The 26,606-nt window shown below is 43.4% G+C and overlaps 1 protein-coding gene across 1 annotated transcript; it reads left to right on the forward strand.

The window, feature by feature from the left end:
* The first annotated feature begins 4,693 nt into the window (after positions 1-4,693).
* LOC140210212 (eotaxin-like) lies at positions 4,694-5,826 on the forward strand. The gene is made up of 3 exons (XM_072279088.1): positions 4,694-4,773; positions 5,112-5,220; positions 5,305-5,826. Exons 1-3 carry the CDS (start codon positions 4,695-4,697, stop codon positions 5,408-5,410), a joined length of 294 nt encoding a protein of 97 aa, XP_072135189.1. The 5' UTR covers position 4,694; the 3' UTR covers positions 5,411-5,826.
* Positions 5,827-26,606: the final 20,780 nt, after the last annotated feature.

Raw genomic sequence — 26,606 nt, forward strand, 5'->3', positions numbered from 1 at the left:
CAAAATTTCACTTTTGCAATCCCCTAACTTATCAAGCACAACTCTTCTGAACAGACTGTCCCAATCATTTGCCAGATCCTTTCCCAAACCATCAAAGTCTTTCTGATGCCTTTCTCCCATTTAGAATCTCAACTCACAGACCAGACTAATCTATTTCCATATTTAATTTCAAAGTAATAGCATTATGATCACTAGATGCACAGTAATCCCCTACAAAGTCTTCTGTCACATGCCCTGTGTCATTTCCTAATACAGATCAACTATCGCACAATCTGTCATTGGGAATTCTATGCACTGATTAAGGAAAATTTCCTGAACACATTTGACAAACTATATTCCAACTAGTCCTTTTACAATGTGGGAGCCTCAGCCAATATTGACAACAATACCTTGACAAATATATGAAACAGAGTGACCCCAATTACATTAATAAGAAAATATTTTGCAAAACGTCGCCATAGTTAAACAGTTCAGTCCGTCAGCAGGCCGACTAGTCAAGAGAAAATGGAGGAAACCGGGCTAGAAAATTCAAGGAAAAATTTGCATCCTTTTATGCTTCTGTATGCTCTACAAGAAGAGCCTATTTGCCAAGATTATTACAGAGAACAGCAGTGATTTAGGAACATTGTTCTCAACTACAAACTGACCGTTGAATCATGCTCCCAGTCAAGCATCTCCTTAACTGGAAATTTGAGGAATTCACAATATTTTTTTTTATCAACAGTAAAGGCATCTGTTAGTCTTGCGAGACCATGGATCTGCGTCTGGAAAGCCTTCACTCTCCAGGGCACAGGCCTGGGCAAGTTTATATGGAAGACCAGCAGTTGTCCATGCTGCAAGTCTCCCCTTTCTACGATGCCAATGTTGTCCAAGGGAAGGGCATTAGGACCCATACAGCTTGGCACCAGTGTCATCGCAGAGCAATGTGTGATCAAGTGCCTTGCTCAAGGACGCAACACGCTCCCTCGGCTGGGGCTCGAACTCACGATCTTCAGGTAGCTAGTCCAATGCCTTAACCACTTGGCCACGTGCTCACACTTTTTATCAACAAAATTACTCACATTAAGGAGAGCATAGCTACAGATACTGGTAACCTCTATAGCCAAGCTCATAAGTCTACATGCGAATAGCCTCTCTTATCTTAAATCCTCCTTGTCCAGTCCTTCCAGGATATTCACTCCTTTTACGGCTGTAACACTTTTCTTGTTCAACAGTGAAACACTCCCTATTCTACTACACTGAAAACCACTCTCTTATTCCCAAGTTCTGCCTATACAATATCACAGGTGGACAGGGTGGTGACGAATGCTTGTAGACTATTTGAGCTCACAAGTTACTGTATCTCACATTTGGACAAGTCATTGATGAGACCACGCTCGGAGTATTGCGTCCAGTTTTGGTAGTCCTGTTATAGGAAAGAGATCGTTAAACAGGACAGATTGCAGAGAAGACCTGTGAAGATCCCAGGATTCAAGCAAATGTTGGCTAGGAAAGGACTTTATTCTTGAAAATGTAGGAGATCGAGGAGTGAACATATAAAGAAGTATAAAATGATAAAGAGCACATAAATTACATGTAGAACCCAAAAGATTTTCCCCAGAGTAGAGCAACTAAAATTGACAGAGCATAAATTTAAGGCATGAGAGTATATTTAAAAAGGATCTGAGCTGTAACTCCACCAAGAGGGTGCTGCATCTACGTCATCAGTTGCCAAAGGTTTCATTAATGTCTGCACCACTGTTAAAGACTTCGGATAAGAACATAGTTTGGAAGCATAATGAAAAATACATTCGAATCGCAACAAATGGTGGGATAGTTGAGGAACAGTGGAAGACTTTCAAAGAGATTTTTCACAGTGCTCAACAAAAGTATATTCCAGTTGAATGCAAGGAACTAAAGGTGGGGAAAGCCAGCTATGGATAAAAAAAGGATATAAAGGTAGGCACCAAACTAAAAGCTCGAGAGCACAAAGTCATCAAGAGTGGTGGGAAACAAGAAGCTTGGGAAAACTTTATAAAGCAATGAAGAACTACTATGCGAGCAATAAAGAAAAGAGAAAATAGATGATGAAAATAAACTAGCACTGATTATAAAAACAGATAGTAAAATTTTAATAATTGTATAAAGCAGAAAACAGTAGCCAAAGTAAACGTAGGTCCCTTAGAGGACGAGAAGTGAGAATTGATATTGAGTAATGAGGAAATGGCCGAGGCTTTGAATGACTATTTTATGTCCGTCTTTGCAGTGGTGGACACATCCAACATGCCGAAGAGAGATGATATGGATGCAATGGGAGGTGAGGAGCTTGATACAATACCTACACTAAAGAGGTCGTGCTGAACAAACCTGTGGGCCTGAAGATAGATAAGTCCCCTGGTCCTGATGGAATGCATCCCAATGTACTGAAAGAAATGGCAGAGGTTGTAATTGAGGCTTTGGTGATAATTTACAAAAAATCTCTGGACTCTGGGCTGGTACCAGCAGAATGGAAGAAGGCAAATGTCATGCCACTGTTCAAAAAAGATGCAGGCAAAAGGCAGGTAACTGTAGGCCAGTTAACTTAACATCTGCAGTTGTAAAAATGCTTGGAGCTATCAGTAGAGAAGAAATAGCCAGCATCCAAAAAGAGATGGATCCTCCATGCTGATGCAGCATGGATTCATCAAAGGCAGGTCCTGCTTCAGCCATCAGTGATGGGCAGAGTGCCACAAGGATCAGTGCTGGGCCCACAACTCTTCACAATACACATTAACCATCTGGAAGAAGGGACCGAGTGTAATGTATCTAAGTTTGCTGATGACACGACATTGAGTGGAAAAACAAATTGTGTAGAGGACACGGAGAGTCCGCAGAGAGATATAGCTAGGTTAGGTGAGTGGGCAAGGGTCTGGCAGATGGAGAATAATGTTGGTAAGTGTGTGGTCATCCACGTTTGGAAGGGGAAATGGAAGAGCAGGTTATTAGTTAAATGGTAAAAGGTTGCAGCATGCTGCTGTAGGGAAGGATTTGGGAGTGCTTGTTCATGAGACACAAAAGATTGGTTTGCAGGTGCAGCAGGCTATCAAGAATGCAAACTGAATGTTGGCCTTCATTGCCAAAGGGATTGAATGTCAGAGCAGGGAGGTTATGCTGCAACTGTACAGGGTACTGGTGAGGCTGCACCTGGAGTACTGTGTGCAGTTCTGGTCTCCTTACTTGAGCAAGGATATACCAGCTTTGGAGGCGGTGCAGAGGAGACTCACCAGGTTAATGAGGGGGTTAGACTATGAGGAGAGATTGAGTCACCTGGGACCGTACTCGCAGGAATTCAGAGGAATGAGAGGAGATCTTACAGAAACATATAGAATTATGAAATGGATAGATAAGATAGAGGCAGGGAAGTTGTTTCCACTGGTAGGTGAGACTAGATCTAGTGGACATAGCTTCAAGTTTCGGGGAGTAAATTTAGGATGGAGATGGGGAGCAACCGTTTTTCGCAAAGAGTGGTAAATCTGTGGAATGCTCTGCACAAAGAAGCAGCGGATACTCCCTCAGTAAATAACTTTAAGACAAAGTTCGACAGATTTTTGCATAGTAATGGAATTAAGGGTTATGGGGAAAAGGCAGGTAGGTGGAGATGAGTCCATGAACAGATCAGCCATGATCTTATTGAATGGCAGAGCAAGTTCGATGGGCCAGATGGCCGATTCCTGCTCCTATATCTTATGTAAATGGGACTAGGCTGGTGGTCACAATGGTAAACAGGGTCGAGATAGACTGAAGGGCCTGTTTCCTGCTGTGTGACCCAATGACCCCGACAGTCTCATTAACCAATCCCTCCAGGATTTCCTCCCTGAGTGCCACAATGATTTTCTTCCCCATCAGGAGTGCCATACCCACTATGCGGTTATCAGGTGGACGTGAAGAAGATGTTTCCTGTGGTGGGGCTATCCTGAACAGGAGGGCACAGCCACAAAATTGAGTGGTAAGCTTTTAGATTAGAGGTAAGGAGGGATTTTCTTTAGCTAGAGAGTAGTAAATCTGTGGAATGCCCTGCCACAGACTACAGTGGAAGCCAAGCCCGTGCATATACTTAAGGTGGAAGTTGATTTTTTTTTGATCGGTTAGGGCATAAGAGGATATGGCAAGGATGGGGTTGAGTGGGATCCGGGGTCAGCCATGATGGAGAGGTGGAGCAGACTCGATGGGCTGAATGGCCTAATTCTGCTCCAGTATCTTATGGTCTTATGATCTTCTGTCACACCTGGAACTTCTATAGCCTGAACATTGAGCCGCCAAGCCCGTACATCACTTTCATTGATTGCATCAAAATCACCAGCCAGCGTCTCGAAACACTTTCATCCACATCCCAGTGCACGGAGACAACTCGTATAATTGGAACTGTATTCTTACCGTTCAATTTTCTTCGCCTTTGAAACAGACGGTGTGGAATTTTTGAAGGAAGTCAGCGGTGCCAGTACTTAGAACGTGGGTCCAGGAAATTAAAGTGTGCAGAACTCAAGAACGGCCATTCGGAGAATTGCTTCACTTCCCTTTTTACGGAACGCCGGAGCAGTGGCCAGTGCTGGTGTTTGCGGGACTTTCCAGACAAGCGCTAAATTGATGGGTATGACTGCTGCCAGCACCCTTTATAAAGCAGAATATGAGAGCTGGTGCATCACACGGTCATCAATTCCACCCTGGTATAGGACAAGATGAAGGCAGCGCTCTGCGTGGTCCCAATTTTGGCAGCTCTGTGGATCTGCTGTTTCAAGCAGGCTGCACCCGCTCCAGGTAAGAGAGTTTCCTTATTCCCACTATTCCACACCCAATCCACAATGAACCGTGATCAGCTCTCCCCGCGTCCCATCGGTTGGTGGTGGTATTGAACAGCTCAGAGTGGAATGATTCTCTTGGAGAGAGGGTCGAGAATGGCAGTCAGCAAAAGGGAATGGAAGGGTCATAAGATCGGTGGAGGAATGGCGTAGAGTCGTTTAAATGAAGGACGGATTTACTCTGTAAAATGTCTTGGGGGGTAACGGCCTTCATGCGCGAGGCAGAGCGTTCGCGTTGGTTAGAGTGGGCTGAGATATCCAGCCGTATCTAACTATTTGTTTTTCGTTCTCCCTCAGCCGCAATCATAACGCTAGAATGCTGTGAGACGTTTAAGACAACGCCCATTCCTCACAGGAGGCTTAAGAGTTACAAGGAAGCTCCCTTGTGCCCGACACCTGCCGTCATGTGAGTGTTTCAACGTGCATCTGCAGAGTGTTTGAACAATGGTTGATAACTCTCCCGTAATCGCCACTGTTTGTTCTGTTTCAGATTCACCAACAGGAAGAATATGAAGATTTGCACTATGGCCAGTGCGGAATGGGTTAAAGCTGCAGTGAAGTACCTGGACAGGAAACACCAGGGTGGCAGAGACTAAGTGAAATCTTCACACTTCATCAAGCTCTCAAGAGCTAATTTTCAACGTGGGTTCAATTCTTCCCGGCTCCCGAGTGGAGGTGAAACTTCAGCATCGACTCCAGAAATTGACCCAGTGAAGGAGGAGAGCTGAGTTTGATTCATATTCACAGTTTAGAGTTAAAGCTGTGTTGGGATGGGTCATTCAGAGGGCAGGTTAGGACCCGGTGCGTTGTAGTGTTATAAACCACACGATGTTAACTGGATCTCTATCGCGAGTTGTCTGGAGTTGTTATATTGATTGGATTAGATTATGAGGACACGCAGTCCTCTTTTATTGCCATTTAGTAATGCATGCATTAAGAAATGATACAATATTCCTGATCTTATTTCGTTTGTACATTTGTTAAGTATTAATAAAGATTGAAAGTGACGTGGGCTGTGCTGTGTGTGAGCTTTGATCATTGTCACTCCATCTGCATGGGTCAGAGTGAGCTCGGAGTATCGGTGCAAGGGAGGGCGACATGTGATCGTTGACAGATTCTGCATGTCATTCCTCGCAACGGGACCGGGATTCGGAGATATACCTCAGGCCGAGGAACATTAGGAAAGTATCAAACTTTGGGGGGAGTTTGCCCACCCAGTTTCCGATCACTGAGAAATCACTGAGTTCCCTCACCCGTCATTCACAGACTAGGAAGTGCTGGAGCCCCATTACTGATTCCTCGGCTCCCCCTCCCATTCGTTAATGATCTTCAATCGCAAATGGACCCATTGATTCCGGCTCTCTGTACTTGTTAGTGCTCCACTCTCCGCCCTCTGCCCTAACCACTGCCCCATGGTGCCGCGGATGTTCTACTCGGTATTTCTTATCGACGAGGAAGGAAGACATCCCATCTGTCATCCTCGTGCCACCTTATCAGATACTTCTTGGAAATCCCGTAGACGCCCTCAGCTACTCCCACCGTATCATCCTAGTCGTTCCATAGGTGTCACGTGTTCATGCGGCACAGAACCAGGCCCTTCGGCCTACTGTGCCCATGCTATCACAGCTACGCATCTACCACGATGCCAGATAGCAGCACTTTGACGGTATTCTACTGGACCCTGGTGATTCAAGTGTTTGTCCACAGGTTGTGAGAATCACTGCCTCCAACATCCCCTCAGTTAGTGCAGTCCAGATTCTAGCCACATCCCGTGTGAAACATACCCCCGTTAGTTCCCATCTACAGCTCTTACTCCTCACATCAGACCTACGCTATGCCGTCTGGTTTAGACGCCCTGTTAGAGGGAAAGGGTTTATTGCTCTCTCTCTCTCTTCTTTCCATGTCTGTCATAGTCCCAGATAGTACAGCTCACCCCCATTTGCTCAGCAATATCTGTTGCAATGAAAAGTAACTCGAAGTATGTCACGTTATAATTCAAATGTTCACTCCCAGGCAACATCCTATTGAATCTCCTTTTCACCCGCGCAGTGCATTCACTTCCTTTCTACAGTGTGATGACCAGAACTGCACGCAGCCTCAGATGTAGACTGACCAACATTCTCTAAGGTTGTAATGAGAATGCCTTCTTTTATATTCTTGCCCTGGGTAATGAAAGTCAACTCCCCTCCCTCCAATACCTTCTTCACCACTCTGTTTCTCTGTGCTGCCTCCTTCAGAGATCCTTGGTCATCCCTGTTCAGCTGTCCCATCGTCCCGTGGATTTCCCTTTACCTGCTCTTCTCTCCTTGATAATTGATTGCATCATATTTCCAGAATAATACACGTGAACTACCAGAGGAACTTGACACCCTCGGTAGCATCCATGGAGTGGGTTAGTGTTCATGGGCTCACTGTGCATTTTGAAATCTAGTGGCAGAGCGGAAGAAGCTGTTATTGAAACATTAAGTCTTTGTCTTCACTCTGCTTGACCTCCTCTTTCCTGGTATCAGTGAGAAGTGGCCATGTCCTGGATGATGGATGCCAGCTTCTTGAGTCAGAGGCTGTTGAAGATGTCCTCGATGCTGGGGAAGCGAGTGGCCATGGTGGAGCTGGCGGAATTTACAACTGTCTGCAGCTTGTTTCAGATTCTGTGCACTGGCCCTTCCATCCCAGATGCTGAAGCAGCCAGTCAATGCTCTCCATGGTGCATCTGTGGACATTTGAAAGAGTCACACCAAGTTTCCTGGAATGGAATATAGCCCTGTCATTGCTTCTTTGTAATTGTGTCAATATGCTGGACTCACCATTCATCTTCAGAGATGTTAACATCAGGAATTTGAAACAGCTCACCTTTTTCACTGTGATCTTCAGGTGAGGAACTGAAGAATCTGTTTGAAGAAGCTCCTTGTTTTGGAGCTTGCTAGTTAGAACTGAGGGTATAAATGACCTGCTGAGTCACTGTAGCATTTTATGTTTCTTTCTCCGGATTTACAGCATTTGCACAATTTCTGTGACCATCATATTCCCAGATGTTAAACTCACAGGCTTATAGTTTCCTGCACCTGAGCTCCAGCCACCATTAGTTGTCACAGACCTGTACACATCCAGTGAGATCTGGCAGTTTGCAATTAATTACAATCAATCCCTGCACCCACTTCCTCCCAGAGCCATTATGATCCGTCAGCTGTGGACCTTAGGCCTTATGAGTTTGTCATAGAAACTTCTCTTCTGACAATAGAAATTGTTTCAAATATCTCCTTCCCTTCATCATCAGATATTATGGGATATATGCAATCTCTCCTCCAAGCACTCTATTCCACGACTATCCAAACTGAAACTGTAAAAGTTAAAATGAATATTATTATAACCTAGCCCCAGCTGAGGCAGCGTGTTGTGTCCCTGAGCAAGGCATTAATCACACAGGGCCCTGTGGTGACACTGGTGCCAAGCTGTATGGGTCCTAATGCCCCTCCCTTGGACAACATCGGTGTCGTGGAGAGGGGAGGCTTGCAGCATAGGCAAGTGCTGGTCTTCCATACAACCTTGCCCAGGCCTACGCCCTGGAGAGTGAAGACTTTCCAGGCGCAGATCCATGGTCTCGAAAGACTAACGGATGCCTTTACTATAAACTATATTTTTATCTCTTTGAGCATATGCCCACATTTCTCTAATTTCATTCCCACTGACAATGGCAGACCCAGAGCAAAACCTGATAAGACCACAAGACCATAAGATATAAGAGCAGAATTTGGCCATTTGGCCCATCAGCCCTGCTCTGCCATTTCATCCTGGCTGTTCCAATTTTCCTCGCAGTGTCAATCTCCTGCCTTCTACCAATATCCCTTCATGCTGTGACTGATCAAGAATCTATCAAACTCTCCCTTAGATACACATAAGGACCTGGCCTCCACAGCTGCCTGTGGCAAAGATTCCACAGCTACTCTCTGGCTAAGGAAATTCTCCCTCATTTCCATTCCAAAAGGAAATCCCTCTATTCGGAGGCTGTGTCCTCTGGTCTTGGACTCTCCGACCATAGGGAATATTCTTTCCACATACACTCTATCAAGGCCTTTCGCCATTCACCCCTCATGCTTCTGAATTCTAGTGAATACAGGCCCAGAACTATCGAACACTTTTCCTATGACAAGCCATTCGATCCTGGAATCACTTTTGTGTACCTCCTTTGAACCCTCTCCCGTTTCAGCACAAAGAGTCCCAACCTACTCACAATTCTCCAAGTGAGGCCTCAACAGTACTTTATGAAGTTTCAACATTATGTCCTTGCTTTTACATTAGAAGGGAAAAGATGAAATATGAAAGCAAGCTAGCAAATAATCTCAAGTGGATAGTAGAAGTTTTTTCCAAGTTTGTTGAAAATAAAGAGAAATGAGAATGGATATAGGACTGCTAGAAAATAAGGCAGGAGAAATAATAACGGAGAACAAGGAGATGAGTATTTTGCATCAGTCTGCACTGTGGCAGACACTAGCAGTGCTCCTGATGTTGTAGTGTGTGAAGGAAGAGAAGTGGGTGCAGTTACCATTACAACAGAGAAGATGCTCAATAAGCTTAAAGACCTAAAGGTACGCAAGTCAGCCGGACCAGATGAACTGCACCCTAGGGTTCTGAAATAGGTAGTATTAGAGATTGTGATTTCATTAGAAATGATCCTTCGGTTCCGGTGACGTCATCGTTCACAATAGCAGTTCAAACCAACAGTTCCTCCGGAAAAACGCGTATTTTGCCCCGTTAATCCATCAAGTAAAGATCTTTCGAAAATATCTGAATTGGTAAGGGGGGCAAGAATGGAGATAAAAAAGCACCACGGCGGATCTATGGAAGAGAGAGGTGCAGCGCGCGGCTCCCCTACACGTGCACGCGGCGGCGAGGCTCGTGCAGGCGAAGCGGCAAATATGATGAAGATTCTGGAAGAGATAAGAGAATCAGAAAAGATATAAAACAGCAACTCAATGATATAGAGTCAGAGCTCGCCAACGTCAATCAGAAAACAGCGGTGTCAGAGACTCGAATTGAGAAGGAGGAAGATCGCGTGTAAAACGTGGAACAGATACTCTGTAAGACAATAAAAATATTAAATCAACAGGAAAGTAAATTGCTTGACCAGGAGGGAAGATCGCGACGGAAGAATATCAGGATTTGTAATGTTCCCGAAGGAGCGGAGGGATTGTCGATGATGAAGTTTGTAAACAAGCTGCTCCGGGAAGCGCTGGAGATTCCCCAGACGATGGAGATTGAAACTGAGAGGGCGCATCGTTCACTCGTCCCGCGGCCTCCCGGAGACAGAGAAAGTAAACCGCGATCAATTGTACTTAGATTCCTTCGATTCAAGAGCAAGGCGGAGATTCTACGAAGGGCCTGGGGTAAGAAGAGGGTTTTTTGGAACGGGAAGTTAATATACTTCGATCATGATTACCCCCCGGCGGTCCTACAGAAACGGAAGGAATATTCTAAAGCAAAATGAATATTAAAGCAAGAAAAGATTAAATTGCAAACCCCGTACCCTGCTGAACTGAGGGTATTTTACCAGGAAGGGATACGACTGTGCGAGACAATGGAAGAGGCGACTACAGACATGAAGAACAGAGGACGGTCAAACCAAGGGAAAGTCTGGCTGAGCAGTTGTCCCGAGCTGCTTGGGAAATAGTAAGAGAACCGAGAAAGCAGGGGACGGGAGCAGGACGAGAGAAGGATATTAGGAAGAGACTGTCAGTTCTCCGAGGGCAGCCCTCACCTCCTCCAGAAGAGCCATAAGGTTTGGCTAACTTTAAAAGTGCTGATAAACTAAACGGAAGCAAAAATAGACGGTGATATACCTACCTCGAGAAATACATATTATAGTGTGGATTTTACATTACTCAGTTTTTAAAATTTCATTCATTCATTCCTTTTTCCCCACCTAAATGAGAATATGTACATGGGAGGATTACACAGGGAAATCATTTCTGTGTAGTGGACATAGATTTTTTGAACTTACTTTTATAGGTACTGCAACAGGGGCCCTCAACACACAGGTAGAAGGGGCTGTCCCCCACGGCTGGACTTTTCTTCCAGCCCAATCCATGGTCATCCAGAAAAACCAGCCTTGGAATCATACCTTCGTTACCTTTTTTCAATAATTCGCGTTTCTCGGCTCTTATGTGTTCAGGGAGTAGATCGATTAAGTTATATTCTGCAAATTTCAATTATATACTAACAGATAAGTACAAACACAAAATAATCTGTAGATGCTGGGGTCAAAGCAACACTCACAACACGCTGAAAGAACTCAGCAGGTCGGGCAGCATCCGTGACCAAGGGTTCCGGCCCGAAACGTCGACTGATCGTTTCCACGGATGCTGCCCGACCTGCTGATCTCCTCCAGCGTGTTGTGAGTGTTGCAACAGATAAATACACATGGCTAAGGACAGAGTAAAATTCATTTCTTTTAATGTCAATGGGCAGTTGAATCCAGTCAAGCGCAGTAAAATTCTATCAAAATGAAAAAAGAACAAGCCCATGTCGTATATTTACAGGAAACTTACTTAAGTGATAATAAGCATGGAAAATTAAAGAGAATGGGCTTCACTAATTTGTTTTTCTCCTCACATAGAAGAGGAGTTGCAATTCTCACCTCAGGTAAGCTAAATTTTGAAGAAGTTTTTGAAATGGGAGATAAGGAGGGCAGATATATTCTGGTAAGGGGGGATATAGATGGAAATCCGGTTACTTTCTTGAATATATACGCACCCCCAGGAAGTGAGGTTAGTTTCTTCCAGAAGTAAGGTGGAAAATCTAGTCAGGAGGAAGAAGGCAGCATACATGAGGCTCAGAAAGCAATGATCAAATGGGTCTATTGAGGAAGGGGCTGAGAAGAGCAAGAAGGGGGCATGAGAAGGCCTTGGCAAGTAGGGTAAATGAAAACCACAAGGCATTCTTCAATTATGTGAAGTACAAAAGGATGACAGGAGTGAAGGTGGGATCGATTAGAGATAAAGGCTGGAAGATGTGCCTGGAGGCTGTGGAAGTGAGCGAGGTCCTCAATGAATACTTCTCTTGGGTATTCACCAATGAGAGGGAACTTGATGATGGTGAGGACAATATGAGTGAGGTTGATGTTTTAGAGCATGTTGATATTAAGGGAGAAGAGGTGTTGGAGTTATTAACATACGATAGGACGGATAAGTCCCCGGGGTCTGACGGAATATTCCCCAGGCTGCTCCCTGAGGTGAGGGAAGAGATTGCTGAGCCTCTGGCTAGGATCTTTATGTCCTTGTTATCCACGGGAATGGTACTGGAGGATTGGAGGGAGGCAAATGTTGTCCCCTTGTTCAAAAAAGGTAGTAGCGATAGTCTGGGTAATTATAGACTAATGAGCCTTATGTCTGTGGTGGGAAAGCTGTTGGAAAAAATTCTTAGTGATAGGATCTATGGGCATTTAGAGAATCACGGTCTGATCAGGGACAGTCGGCATGGCTTTGTGAAGGGCAGATCGTGTCTAACAAGCCTGATAGGGTTCTTTGAGGAGGTGACCAGACATATAGTTGAGGGTAGTGCAGTAGATGTGATCTATATGGATTTCAGTAAGGCATTTGACAAGGTTCCACATGGTAGGCTTATTCAGAAAGTCAGAAGGCATGGGATCCAGGGAAGTTTGGCCAGGTGGATTCAGAATTGGCTTGCCTGCAGAAGGCAGGGTGTCATGGTGGAGGGAGTAAATTCCGACTGGAGGATTGTGACTAGTGGTGTCCTACAAGGATCTGTTCTGCGACCTCTACTTTTCGTGATGTTTATGAATGACCTGGATGTGGGGGTAGAAGGATGGGTTGGCAAGTTTGCAGATGACACAAAGGTTGGTGGTGTTGTAGATAGTGTAGAGGATTGTCGAAGATTGTAGAGAGACATTGATAGGTTGCAGAAGTGGGCTGAGAAGTGGCAGATGGAGTTCAATTCCGAGAAGCGTGAGGTGGTACACTTTGGAAGGACAAACTCCAAGGCAGAGTACAAAGTAAATGGCAGGATACTTGGTGGTGTGGAGGAGCAGAGGGATCTTGGGGTACATGTCCTCAGATCCCTGAAAGTTGCCTCATAGGTAGATAGGGTCATTAAGAAAGCTTATGTCCTGACGAAGGGTCTCGGCCTGAAACATCGACTGCACCTCTTCCTACAGATGCTGCCTGGCCTGCTGTGTTCACCAGCAACTTTGATGTGTGTTGCTTGAATTTCCAGCATCTGCAGAATTCCTGTTGTTTAAGCTTATGGGGTGTTAGCTTTCATAAGTCGAGGGATAGAGTTTAACAGTCGCGATGTAATGATGCAACTCTATAAAACTCTGGTTAGGCCACACTTGGAGTACTGTGTCCAGTTGTAGTCACCTCACTACAGGAAGGATGTGGAACCATCGGAAAAGGTACAGAGGAGATTTACCAGGATGCTGCCTGGTTTAGAGAGTATGCATTATGATCAGAGATTAAGGGAGCTAAGGCTTTACTCTTTGGAGAGAAGGAGAATGAGAGGAGACGTGATAGAGGTGTACAAGATATTATCAGGAATAGATAGAGTGGATAGCCAGCGCCTTTTCCCCAGGGCACCACTGCTCAATACAAGAGGACATGGCTTGAAGGTAAGAGGTGGGAAGTTCAAGGGGGATATTAGAGGAAGGTTTTTTACTCAGAGAGTGGTTGGTGCGTGGAATGCACTGCCTGAGTCAGTGGTGGAGGCAGATACACTAGTGAAGTTTAAGAGACTACTAGACAGGTATATGGAGGAATTTAAGGTGGGGGTTTATATGGAAGGCAGGGTTTGAGGGTCGGCACAACATTGTGGGCCAAAGGGCCTGTACTGTGCTTTACTATTCTATGTTCTATGTTCTTAAAATTACTCACATTATGTAATGGAAACAGAAGGTCTCTTGCTATGTGGGAGAGACTTAAATTTACAATTACAATCAAAGTTAGACACTTCCAATAGAAAAGCATAGGAAACAAAGTCCTTGCATAAGAAAGTTAACGCTCTTTTTGAGGATGTTGGTGTAATTGATAGATGCAGGGACCCTTTCCCCGACAGAAGGGATTACACTCATTATTCTGCCCCCCCCTTTCACATATACAAGAATAGACTATTTCATAATATTTGGAAAAGATAGAGACAAAATAATCATGTGTGGAATTGGGACATTAGATGTAAGTGACCATGCACCTATATATTTATCTGTTGATTTTCACCAACAACCAAAAAATACCTCTTGGAGACGAAATCCAAGTCTACTCAATGATCTCTATTTTAAGGAACAAATTAAAATAATACATTGGTCTTTGCCTTGATTTGAATGATAACGGAGAGGTTTCACCTCCTACTCTATGGGATACTCTGAATGCTATCTTAAGAGGCAAAATTATATCGATATCTTCATATAAGAAAAAAAATAAGGAATAGAACATTAGAGGTATTACAAAATAAGCTGAAGGAACTTGAAAAAAACACAAATTGAGTTTGGCACAGGAGACACTAGAGGAAATTTTAAAAATTAGGAATGAATTTAATAGTTTGGCTTCACAAGAAATTAGAAAAAATTTAATGTTTCTGAAACAGAGACACTATGAAAGTGGATCTAAATCTATGAAAATATTGGTGTGGAAACTGAAAAAAAAGATAGCAGAAAATACACTTCATAAAATAAGGGATCCAAGAACAAAAGTGATAAATAATAAGCTATGTGAAATTCAAGAAGCTTTTGAAATGTTTCACAAAACTCTATATTCCAAAGTTCCAGGGGGAAGCATAACCCAAATTGACACCTCCCTGAATTCTGTAGAGTTACCCACTTTAAGCAAAGAACAAAATAGAACGATGACTGCTGACATAACTGAAGCTGAACTGAAAACTGCAATTAACACACATCAAAGTTGCTGGTGAACGCAGCAGGCCAGGCAGCATCTCTAGGAAGAGGTGCAGTCGACGTTTCAGGCCGAGACCCTTCGTCAGGACTAACTGGAGGAAGAGTGAGTAAGGGATTTGAAAGTGGGAGTGGGAGGGGGAGATCCAAAATGATAGGAGAAGACAGGAGGGGGAGGGATAGAGCCAAGAGCTGGACAGGTGATAGGCAAAAGGGGATACGAGAGGATCATGCGACAGGAGGTCTGGGAAGAAAGACAAGGTGGGGGGGAACCCAGAGGATGGGCAAGAGGTATATTCAGAGGGACAGAGGGAGAAAAAGGAGAGTGAGAGAAAGAATGTGTGCATAAAAATAAGTAACAGATGGGGTACGAGGGGGAGGTGGGGCCTAGCGGAAGTTAGAGAAGTCGATGTTCATGCCATCAGGTTGGAGGCTACCCAGACGGAATATAAGGTGTTGTTCCTCCAACCTGAGTGTGGCTTCATCTTTACAGTAAAGGAGGCCGTGGATAGACATGTCAGAATGGGAATGGGATGTGGAATTAAAATGTGTGGCCTCTGGGAGGTCCTGCTTTCTCTGGCGGACAGAGCGTAGATGTTCAGCAAAGCGGTCTCCCAGTCTGCGTCGGGTCTTGCCAATATATAAAAGGCCACATCGGGAGCACCGGACGCAGTATATCTCCCCAGTCGACTCACAGGTGAAGTGTTGCCTCACCTGGAAGGACTGTTCGGGGCCCTGAATGGTGGTAAGGGAGGAAGTGTAAGGGCATGTGTAGCACTTGTTCCTCTTACAGGGATAAGTGCCAAGAGGGAGATCGGTGGGGAGGGATGCGGGGGAAGAATGGACAAGGGAGTTGTGTAGGGAGTGATCCTTGCGGAATGCAGAGAGAGGAGGGGAGGGAAAGATGTGCTTAGTGGTGGGATCCCGTTGGAGGTGGCGGAAGTTACGGAGAATAATATGTTGGACCCGGAGGCTGGTGGGGTGGTAGGTGAGGACCAGGGGAACCCTATTCCTAGTGGGGTGGCGGGAGGATGGAGTGAGAGCAGATGTACGTGAAATGGGGGAGATGTGTTTAAGAGCAGAGTTGATAGTGGAGGAAGGGAAGCCCCTTTCTTTAAAAAATGAAGACATCTCCCTCATCCTAGACTGGGAGACCGCTTTGCTGAACATCTACGCTCTGTCCGCCAGAGAAAGCAGGATCTCCCAGTGGCCACACATTTTAATTCCACAACCCATTCCCATTGTGACATGTCTATCCACGGCCTCCTTTACTGTAAAGATGAAGCCACACTCAGGTTGGAGGAACAACACCTTATATTCCGTCTGGGTAGCCTCCAACCTGATGGCATGAACATCGACTTCTCTAACTTCCGCTAGGCCCCACCTCCCACTCGTACCCCATCTGTTACTTATTTTTATGCACACATTCTTTCTCTCACTCTCCTTTTTCTCCCTCGGTCCCTCTGAATATACCTCTTGCCCATCCTCTGGGTTCCCCCCCACCTTGTCTTTCTTCCCAGACCTCCTGTCCCATGATCCTCTCGTATCCCCTTTTGCCAATCACCTGTCCAGCTCTTGGCTCCATCCCTCCTCCTCCTGTCTTCTCCTATCATTTTGGATCTCCCCCTCCCGCTCCAACTTTCAAATCCCTTACTCACTCTTCCTTCAGTTAGTCCTGACGAAGGGTCTCGGCCTGAAACGTCGACTGCACCTCTTCCTAGAGATGCTGCCTGGCCTGCTGCATTCACCAGCAACTTTGATGTGTGTTGCTTGAATTTCCAGCATCTGCAGAATTCCTGTTGTTTGCGTTTAAAAACTGCAATTAGTAGGCTTAAAGTAAGCAAGTCACCAGCATCAGATGGATATACAACAGAGTGGTAAAAAGAGTTTCGAAATGAGTTAATTCCTATTTTACTCCCCACACTGAACTGGACCCTAAGAAAGGTGCAAATGCCACCCAGCTGGAAGGAGGTGATAATCTCAGCTATACCGAAAGAAGGCAAGGATAAAATGGAATGTGGGTCATTCAGACCAATATCCGTTCTTAATGTTGATTATAGAATATTTACCTCCATCATGGCCAAACGATTAGAAGAGTTTCTACCCATACTGATACATGATTATCAGACAGGTTTTATACAACAACGCCAAACACAAGACAATATACGAAGGACACTTCACATTATGGATCATATTTTAAAAAATAAAATTGAAGCAATGGTAATAAGTGTAGATGTTGAAAAGATATTTGATTCGGTTGATTGGAATTTTCCTTACAGAGTTTTACATAGATTTGGTCTACATGACACAATTACTAACACTATACAGGCACTATATAACAACCCTACTGCTAGGATTAAAATCAATGGATAGTTATTAAATAGTTTTACCCGAGAAAGGGGCCGAGACAGGGTTGTGCATGGTCACCGCTACTCTTCCCATTACATCTGGAACCATTAGCTAAATACATAAGACAAAATGAAGATATCAGGGGATTTACTATTAAAGGGACAGAGCATAAATTGGCCTGTTATGCGGATGAGATTTTGATCTATCTAGAGCAACCAATATGCACTTTACCTAAAATGATGCAATCCTTTGAACAATATGGCCAATTATCAGAATACAAGATCAACATAGATGAAACCCAACTACTTTCATATAACTATACCCCACCAAGAGAAATTGAAAGTAGATATCCTTGGGCATAGCAAACAGAGTCCATCAAATATTTGAGCATCATTATGCCAAAAGATTTGGCAAAATTAACAGAATGCAATTATCAGCCTATATATAAAAAGTTAAGGAAGATATAACAAGATGGAACCAAATTCCTTTTCTTGGTCTCAGTTCAAGTATTAAATCTATTAAAATGCATACACTGCCCAGACTACTATATCTCATTCAGACCCTACCAATAGAGATGAACCAAAATCAATTCAATGAATGGAACAAGATGTTATCAAGATATATATGGCAAGGTAAAATGTCTTGTGTTCATCTCAGAACTTTGCAATCAGCCAAGGAAAAGTGGGGATAGGGCCTACCTTCTCTTAGAGATTATTATTTTGCAGCACAGTTGAGAGCTGTGATGTGCTGGTGCAACCCATCATATGACGCTCAATGGAAAAACATTGAGGAGAGGATACGTTCCATCCCCATACAGGTAATGTTGGCTGATAACAACCTACAAAGTTACATAAACAATATTGACAACTCATGGGTGCAATGGACTCTTAAGATATGGAAAACTATTATAATACAAAACAAACTAGAGAGAAACATTGCAATTCTTAAATGGTGTGCATATGACTCGGATCTTACGCCGAATAAACTGGATGCTAGATTTAAGGACTGGACAGCTAAAGGAATAACAGTTATTTGCAATATAATGAAAGAAGGGACACTGTTCAGTTTTGAAATGCTGAAAGAGAAACACTTATTAGAAAAACAAGACTTTTACCGGTATTTACAGATGTGACAGTATGTTAATAGGACGGTTAAAAATGTAACCAAGGCAAGTACATGTCTGATAGAGCTATTGAGAAAAGCGTATAATTCAGACAATGGTAGTAGAATAATTTCAAGCGTTTATAAGGGTTTCTCAAATCTTAAAACACATTTGACTTCATACATTAAAACAAAATGGGAGAAGGAAGGAGGGATAATTATATCTGAGGAAGACTGGACAATAATATGGAGGTTATCAATGGAAGTGTACCAGTTCACAGAAATGGAGGGAGTTCGGGTGGAAAAACTTGATAAGATATTTTATTACGCCCTCTCAGAAATCCTATAATAGTAACTCCCGTGCTTACTGGAGAAATTGTGGAAATCAAAATGCAAACCATTATCATATTTTCTGGGACTGCCCCGTTATCAAAGACTATTGGAGTGGATACATAATGCCTTACAAGACATCTTTAAATGTGAAATACCCTTAGATAGTAAGACCATATATTTTGGGTATATACCTCAAGAATGGTTGAAAAGAGATAAATATTTAATGAAAGTACTGCTGGCGGCTGGAAAAAAGACCCTTATCAGGAAATGGTTATCACAGGAGAGCCCAACTTTAAATGTATGGATGGAAATTACAATGGACATTTACAAAATAGAGAAGCATCTGTTACTCAGAAATTGGTACAATTTTATTCATACTGGAAAAACTGGTTTAACCACATAACACCTCATAGGCCTGATTTTATTCTCACAAGTCAATGAATATGTTGTAAAAAAAATCACTCCCTACTCTGTACATAGTTTTCTTCTTTCGATTGTTCTTTCTTTCCTCTCCTTTCTCAAAGTGTATACCTCAGACAAATATTATGTGGAGACTTGTGACAAATGTGATTATATGATATATATGTACGGTATCTGAAATACATCTTATGGAAATGTTGGTTTGATGATGAAATTCAATGAAAAATAAATTACAAAAAAAACAGTAATCTTTCAAAAATCTTCAGACTTCGCATGTGACAGAGGACTGGAAAATTACAACTGTCACTCCACTCTTTAAGAAAGGAAGAAGGCAGCAAGAAGAATAGTATAGATCAGTTAGCCTGACCTCAGTGGTTGGGAAGATGTTAGAGACAATTCTTAAGGGTGAGGTGATGGAGTACTTGGTGACACAGGACAAGATAGTATAAAGTCAGCATGAGTTTCTTCAGGGAAAATCCTGCCTGACGAACCTGGTGGAATTCTTTGAGTAGATTACAAGTAGGATAGATAAAGGGGATGCAGTGGATGTTCATTATTTGGACTTTCAGAAGGCCTTTGACAAGGTGCCACACATGAGGCTACTTACCAAGATAAGAACCCATGGTTCAGGAAAGTTAGTGACATGATTAGAGAATTGGCTGGTTGGTAGGAGGCAGTGAGTGGGAATATAAGGATCCTTTTCTGGCTGGCTGCCATTCACTAAAGGTATTCTTCAGGGGTCAGTGTTGGGACCATTTCTTTTTATGCTGTATATAAATGATTTATATGATGGAATAGATTGCTTTGTTGCTAAATTTGCAGATGATACGAAGATAGTAGAGGGGCTAAAGGGTGGTGAATTTGTGGAATTTGCAGCTGCGGCGGCCAGGTCGTTGGGTGTATTTAAGGCAGAGATTGATCGGTTCTTGATTGAACATGGCATCAAAGGTTACGGGGAGAAGGCCGGGAACTGGGGGTGAGTAGGAGGGAAAAAGGGATCAGCCATGATTGAATTGTGGAGCAGACTCGATGGGCCAGATGGCCTAATTCCGCTCCTATGCCTTATGGTCTTTAGATCATAGTCCTCTTGAAATAAATACTAATTTTGCATTTGCTTTCCTTTGCACAGACTCAGTCTATAACTTAACCTTGAGGGAATTCTGCACATCTCAGATTTTTGTATTTTCTTTTCCTTTAGAAAACAGTCATCCTTTTCATTTCCCGACACAGTATTCCATCTACCATTTCTTTGCAATTTCTCCTGATCTAAGTCCTTCTGTATTCTCTCTATTTTCTCAAATGCTACTTGCCCTTCCACCTACCTTCATATCGTTTGCACACTTACAACAAAGCCATTAATTCTATTATCCAAATCAACCATATACAACGTAAAAAAAAATCAGACCCAGTACAGAACCCTATGGAACACCACTAGTCACCGGCAGCCAACCAGAAAAGGTCCCCTTCATTCCCATTCTTTGCTTTCTGCCAATCAGCCACTGTTTTCTCCAAGCTAGACCCTCTCCTGTAATACCATGGGCTGTAGCTTGTTACGCTTGTGGCTCCTTGTCAGAGGCCTTCTGGAAATCAGAGTACACATCAACTGCTTCTCCCTCGTCTTCCCTGCTTGTTATTTCTTCAAAGAATTCCAACAGATTTCTCAGGCAAGATTTTCCCTGGAGGAACCTATGCTGACTGTGCATGTGGCTTCAAGTACCATGAGACCTCGCTCTTAATAATCAACTCGAACATCTTCCCAACCACTGCAGTTTATAGTTTTCTTTCTTCTACCTGTCTCTGTTCTTGAAGAGTGGAATGACATTTTCCAGTCTTCTGTAACCACTCCAGAATCTGGTGATTCTTGTCAGAGCATTATTAATGCCTCCATGATCTCTACACCCACCTCTTTCAGAACCCTGGGGAGTACAGCATCTGTCCAGGTGACTTATCTATCTTCAGACCTTTCAGTGTCCAAAGAACTTTCTCTCTAGTTATGGTAACTTCACACACTTCATGCGCCCTGACACTTGGGACTTCCACCATACTGCTAGTGTCTTCCACAGTGAAGACTGATGCAAAAACTTATTCATTTCATCACCATTTCGTTTTTCTCCATTACTACCTCTCCAGCATTGTTTTCTATCTGTCCGATATCCTCTCTCACCTCACTTTTACACTTCATGTATCTGAGGAAACTTGGTATCCTCTGTAATGTTATTGGCCTGCTTAATTTTGTATTTCATCTTTAGCTTCTTTGTGAATTTTTAGTTGCATTCTGTTGGTTTTTCAAAGCTTCCCAATGCTACAGCATCCCACTAATTTGTGCTCTATTACATGCCCTCTCTTTGGACTTCAGTTGATTTTGACTTCTCTTGTTAAGCACTGTTGTGTCATCTTTCCTTCAGAATACTTTTTCCTCTTTGGGATGTATATGTGATGAGCCTTCCAAATTCCAGCCAATTCTCCTTTGACATCATCCCTGCCAGTGATCGCTTCTAATCAATTTGGCCAACTCCCCTCTCATGCCTCTGTACTTTACTCCACAGTAACAAGAAGTATCTGACTTTAGCTTCTTCTCAAATTTCAGGGTGTAATTGATCATATTGTGATCACTTGCCCCTAAGCGTACTTTTACCTTCAGCTCTCTAATCAATTCCAGTTCATTGCAGAGCACCCAATACAGAACAGCTGATCCCCTAGTCGGCTCAAAGACGAGCTGCTCTAAAAAGCCATTTCATAGCCACCATATAAATTCCCCCTCCCAGAATCCTGCACCAACCTCATTTTCCCAATCTACCTGCATATTGAAATCCCTGATGACTATTGTAACATTACTCCTTTGGTATGTATTTTCTGCCTCCCGTTAAAATTTGTAGACCACATCCTTGCTATTGTTTGGGGATCTGAACACAACTCCTACAAAGATCTTATAATCCTTGCATTTCCTTAGTTCCATCCACAATGATTCAACAGCTTCTGACTCTGTGTCTCCTCTTTCTAATAATATGACAAATATAATCACCACTTTCTTCTGCTACATTCTATCCATATAATCTCCTTGGCCGATCTCTGGCCGATCCCTGTTTATGGTGTAATGCTTTGCCTGATAAGCAGTGAAACACTCCCTTCTCTTCTATCACGTCTGAACCCTCTAAGCACAGAAACAGTGAATAGCACTTTAATATTCCTAAGTTCTACTCCTATAGTAATTTTGGTAGCCAGGGTAGTGAAGAAAAGTTTGGCATGCTGTCTTTATGAGTTAGGCTGTTGAACATTGAGGGTGGGACCTTATATTGCAATAAAATAAGTCATTGGCAATAGCACAATTCGAGTATTGTGCACAGTTTTGGTCACCCTATTATCAGAAAGACATCATTAAAGTGAGTAGGGAAAGATTTTGAAGAGATCTGAGAGGCAGCTAGTTCACCCAGCAGGTGCTGCGTATATGGAATGAGCTCCCAGGGAACTGGTTGGGACCGGTACAACATTCAAAAGGTATTTAGGAAAATAGATAGACCTGCTTAAAGGGAGAAGGGACAAACATGGGAAAATGGGAAAAGGTGAATGGCCAGCATGGTTGGCATGGACAAGTTTGGCTAAAGGACCTGCTTCTGGGCTTTTCAACTTTATGACTTTCCACACCTTCATTGGCTAATCCTTCAAGATACCCTGTCTGAAAGCTACAGCAATACTCTCCCCATTCATTTCCTCCTCTAAGGCACCTCTCTCAGTCATGACTCAAACTTGTGTATTCAGAAACATTGAACTGAAAGACATGTACTTGCCACAAAAACATGTTGTTGTTTGCAATAATATCATTTCCCATGTTCACACTTTCAGCTCATCCATCTCAACTGTGAGGGTCCTTCTACAGAATTCAATGCAGATAAACCTATCGGTTCTCTCATGTTTCCCCTTTTGTTTCTGACTGCTCTGCCCGCTGTACCTGCCGAGTCTATTTTCTACAGATATCAGTCCAGCTAGTTTCCTCTCATTCCAGGTCCCACCCACTGCCTCATAATTTAAAACCCACCCAAGCAGGACAAATTAATCTCCCTGCAAGGATATTTGTCCCCATCTAGTTTCCATACAGCCCATTCCCCTAGTACCATAAGAACATAAGCACATAGAAATAGGAGCAGGAGTAGGCCATTTGGCCCATCAAGCCTGCCCCACCATTCAATAAGATCATGGCTGATCTGTCCGTAAACTCAGCTCCATCTGCCTACCTTTCCCCCATAACCCTTAATACCCCTACTATGTAAAAATCTATCTAACTGTATCTTAAGTATATTTAGTGAGGAAGTCGCAACTGCTTCCCTGGGCAGAGAATTCCACAGATTCACCACTCTCTGGGAAAAACAGTTTCTCCTCATCTCCGTCCTAAATCTACTTCCCTGAATCTTGAGGCAATGTCCCCTTGTTCCAGTCTCACCTACCAATGGAAACAACTTTCCTACTTCTATCTTATCTATTGCTTTCAAAAATTTGTATGTTTCTATAAGATCACCTCTCATTCTTCAGAATTCCAGAGAGTATAGTCCCAGGCAACTCAATCGCTCCTCATAAGCTAAACCCTTCATCTCTGGAACCAACCTGGTGAACCTCCTCTGCATCCCTTCAAAGCCAGTATATCCTTCCTCAAGTATGGAGACCAGAACTGCACACAGTACTCCAGGTGCGGCCTCACTAGTACCTTGTATAGTTGCAGCATGACACCCCTGCTCTTGAATTCAACCCCTCTAGCAATGAAGGCCAGCATTCCGTTTGTCTTTTTTTAACCTGCTGTACCTGTGAGCCAACCTTTTGCGATTCATGCACAAGTACTCCCAAGCCCCTCTGCACAACAGCATGCTGCAATGTTTCACCATTTAAATAATAATCTGCTCTTCCATTACTGCTTCCAAAGTGGATGATCTCGCATTTAGTAACATAATATTCCATCTGCCAGACCCTTGCCCACTCACTTAACCTATCTATATCCCTCTGCAGTCTCTCCACATCCTCTGTACAATTTGCTTTTCCACTCAGTTTAGTGTCATCAGCAAATTTGGCTACGCTACACTCAGTCCCCTCTTCCAAATCATCAATGTAAATGGTAAACAGCTGTGGGCCCAGTACCGACCCCTGCGGCATCCCACTCACCACTGACTGCCAACCGGAGAAACACCCACTTATACCAACTCCCTACCTTCTATTCGTTAGCCAATCCACTATCCATGCCAATACACTTCCCCCAACTCCATGCATCCATATCTTATTTATAAGTGTCTTGTGCAGCACCTTATTGAACGCCCTCTGGAAATCCGAGTATATGACACCCACCTGTTCCGCTCTATCCACTGCACTCATTATGTCCTCAAAAAATTACAGTAGGTTTGTCAAAGAGGAGCTGTCCTTTCTGAATCCATGCTGCGTCTGTCTAATAGAACCACTCCTTTCTAAATGTTTTGCTATTTCTTCCTCAATGACAGCTTCAAGCATTTTCCCAACTACAGATATTAAGCTAACTGGCCTATAGTCACCTGTCTTTTGTCTACATCCTTTTTGAAAAAGTGGCGTGACATTTGCTGTCTTTCAATCCGCCGGAACCTGCCGAGATTCTAGAGAATGTCGGTAAATGATTACCAACACATCCACTATAACTTTCCGCAATTCCCTCAGCATCCCATCAGGACCAGGGGAATTCTCTACCTTCAGGCCCTCTAGTTTGCTCATCACTATCCCTTTAGTGACAGTGATTTTTTCGAGGTCCTCATCTCCCATTTCACTCATAACAACATTCTTTGGCATGTTTGATGTGTCCTCCACCGTGAAGACGGACACAAAAACTTTTGCTACCTGCTTTCATATTTTTTGCTAATTTACTTTCATACTCCATCTTCCCTTAATTCTTGTTTAGTTGTTCTTTGTTGCTTCTTAAAGTATTCCTAATCCTCCAGTCTCCCACTGCTCTTTGTGACTTTGTACACATGAGCTTTTAATTTGATACCACTGTATCTTTCTTTCCTTGGTTATCCAAGGCTGGCTCTCCCCACACTTACTGTCCTTGACTGGAATATACGTTTGTTGAGCACTGTGAAAAATCTCTTTGAAAGTATTCCACTGTTCCTCAACTGTCCTCCCAAATAGCCTGTGCTCCCAATCCACATTAGCAAACTCCTCCCTCATCCTGTTGTAGTCTCCTTTATTCAAGCATAATACACTAGTTCTAGATCGAACTATTTCATCTTCCATCTGTATGCCTTTGATCCATAAAAGATCATAAATGATGCAGGGGTATTCCTTAAATTACCACCATTGCTGAAATTATACCTGAATCATTCTCCCAGTGCATTTATGGACCTCTCGCCTTACACCATTGGAACTCTCTTCCCTCATTTGGACACTGGTTTCAGCCCTGAGTTCATTCTCCTCAGAATGAACCTGAAACTCTACATTGCTGTGATCTCTCATCCACAGGTGTTGGTGAACTATTGAGATTGGAATTGGAATTGGAATTGGTTCACATGTCCTGACGTACAGTGAAGGGTTTGACTTGCATAATGCTCATATAGATAAACCCATTAGACACCAAGATAATACAAGGTAAAACATCAGTGGAATGCAGAATAAAGTGTAACAGTTAGAGAGAAAGTGCAGTGTAGGTAGATAATAGTTCATGAGAGCAATATTCAATTTTATCACACTATGGAACCCTTAATAATCTTATAACCTGAGATAGAATCTGTCTTTTAGCCAGGAGACACGTGTTCATGTGTTTTTTGCATTCTGTCTGACGAGAGGGGAAGGACAGAGTGTATCCGTGTGGGAAGGGTCTTCCTGCTTTAGTAAGACAACGAGAGGTACCAACCGAGTCCATGGAGAGGAGGCATATTTACGTAATCTGCTGATCTGTGTTCACAACTCACTGACGTTTCTTGGAGTTATGGGCAGAACAGGGCCACGTCCAGCCATGATGCATCCCTGTGGTGCATTGATAGAAATTTGGAAGAATCAACAGGAAATTCCCAATTTCTTTGGCTTTCCAAGGAAGTAGTGAGTTTTCCTGGCCGTGATGTCTATGTGGTTTGACCAGGCCAGACTGATGTTGATTCTCACTCCTAACAATGTAATACGCTCAACCCTCTCAACCATAATACCATTGGTGTCGACAGGAGCTGGTGTGTTACCACCTCCACCCTGCACCCTACACTCCTCAGGTCACTGACCAGCCATTTTGTTTTGCTGTTATTGAAGGAAAGGAGTTATCGTAACACGATGTTACTTGGCTCCCTATGCCCTTCCTGTACTACAGATACAGAAAGCTTCAGATACTTCAGATACTTTGATTTATGAAGGTCAATGTGTTGAAAGTTTTCTTTACAACCCTATCTGACACTGACATCAATTTCAATAAATTATGGACCTATATTCCCAGATCTCTTTGTTGTGTGACACTCTTCAGTGCCCTACCTTTCACCAAATGCGTCCTGGTCATCCACTGTGACTAGTCCCATTTCCAGCCATCTCGACTCTGTGTTGCCATTGGATCCAGATGGGAATTGGGAAGAGAGAGTGAGGCTGACGCTGCGCAACTCTCCCTCACTTAAATCCAAGTCACGCGCTAGTCTCGACACCATCAATAACGGTGTCGAGGTCATCATCGACGTATGATGGACGAACAACAACAACCTTTCACCATGTTACACCTACCC

This window comes from Mobula birostris, chromosome 15 (assembly GCF_030028105.1).
Source record: "Mobula birostris isolate sMobBir1 chromosome 15, sMobBir1.hap1, whole genome shotgun sequence".
Classification (NCBI taxonomy): Eukaryota; Metazoa; Chordata; class Chondrichthyes; order Myliobatiformes; family Myliobatidae; genus Mobula; species Mobula birostris.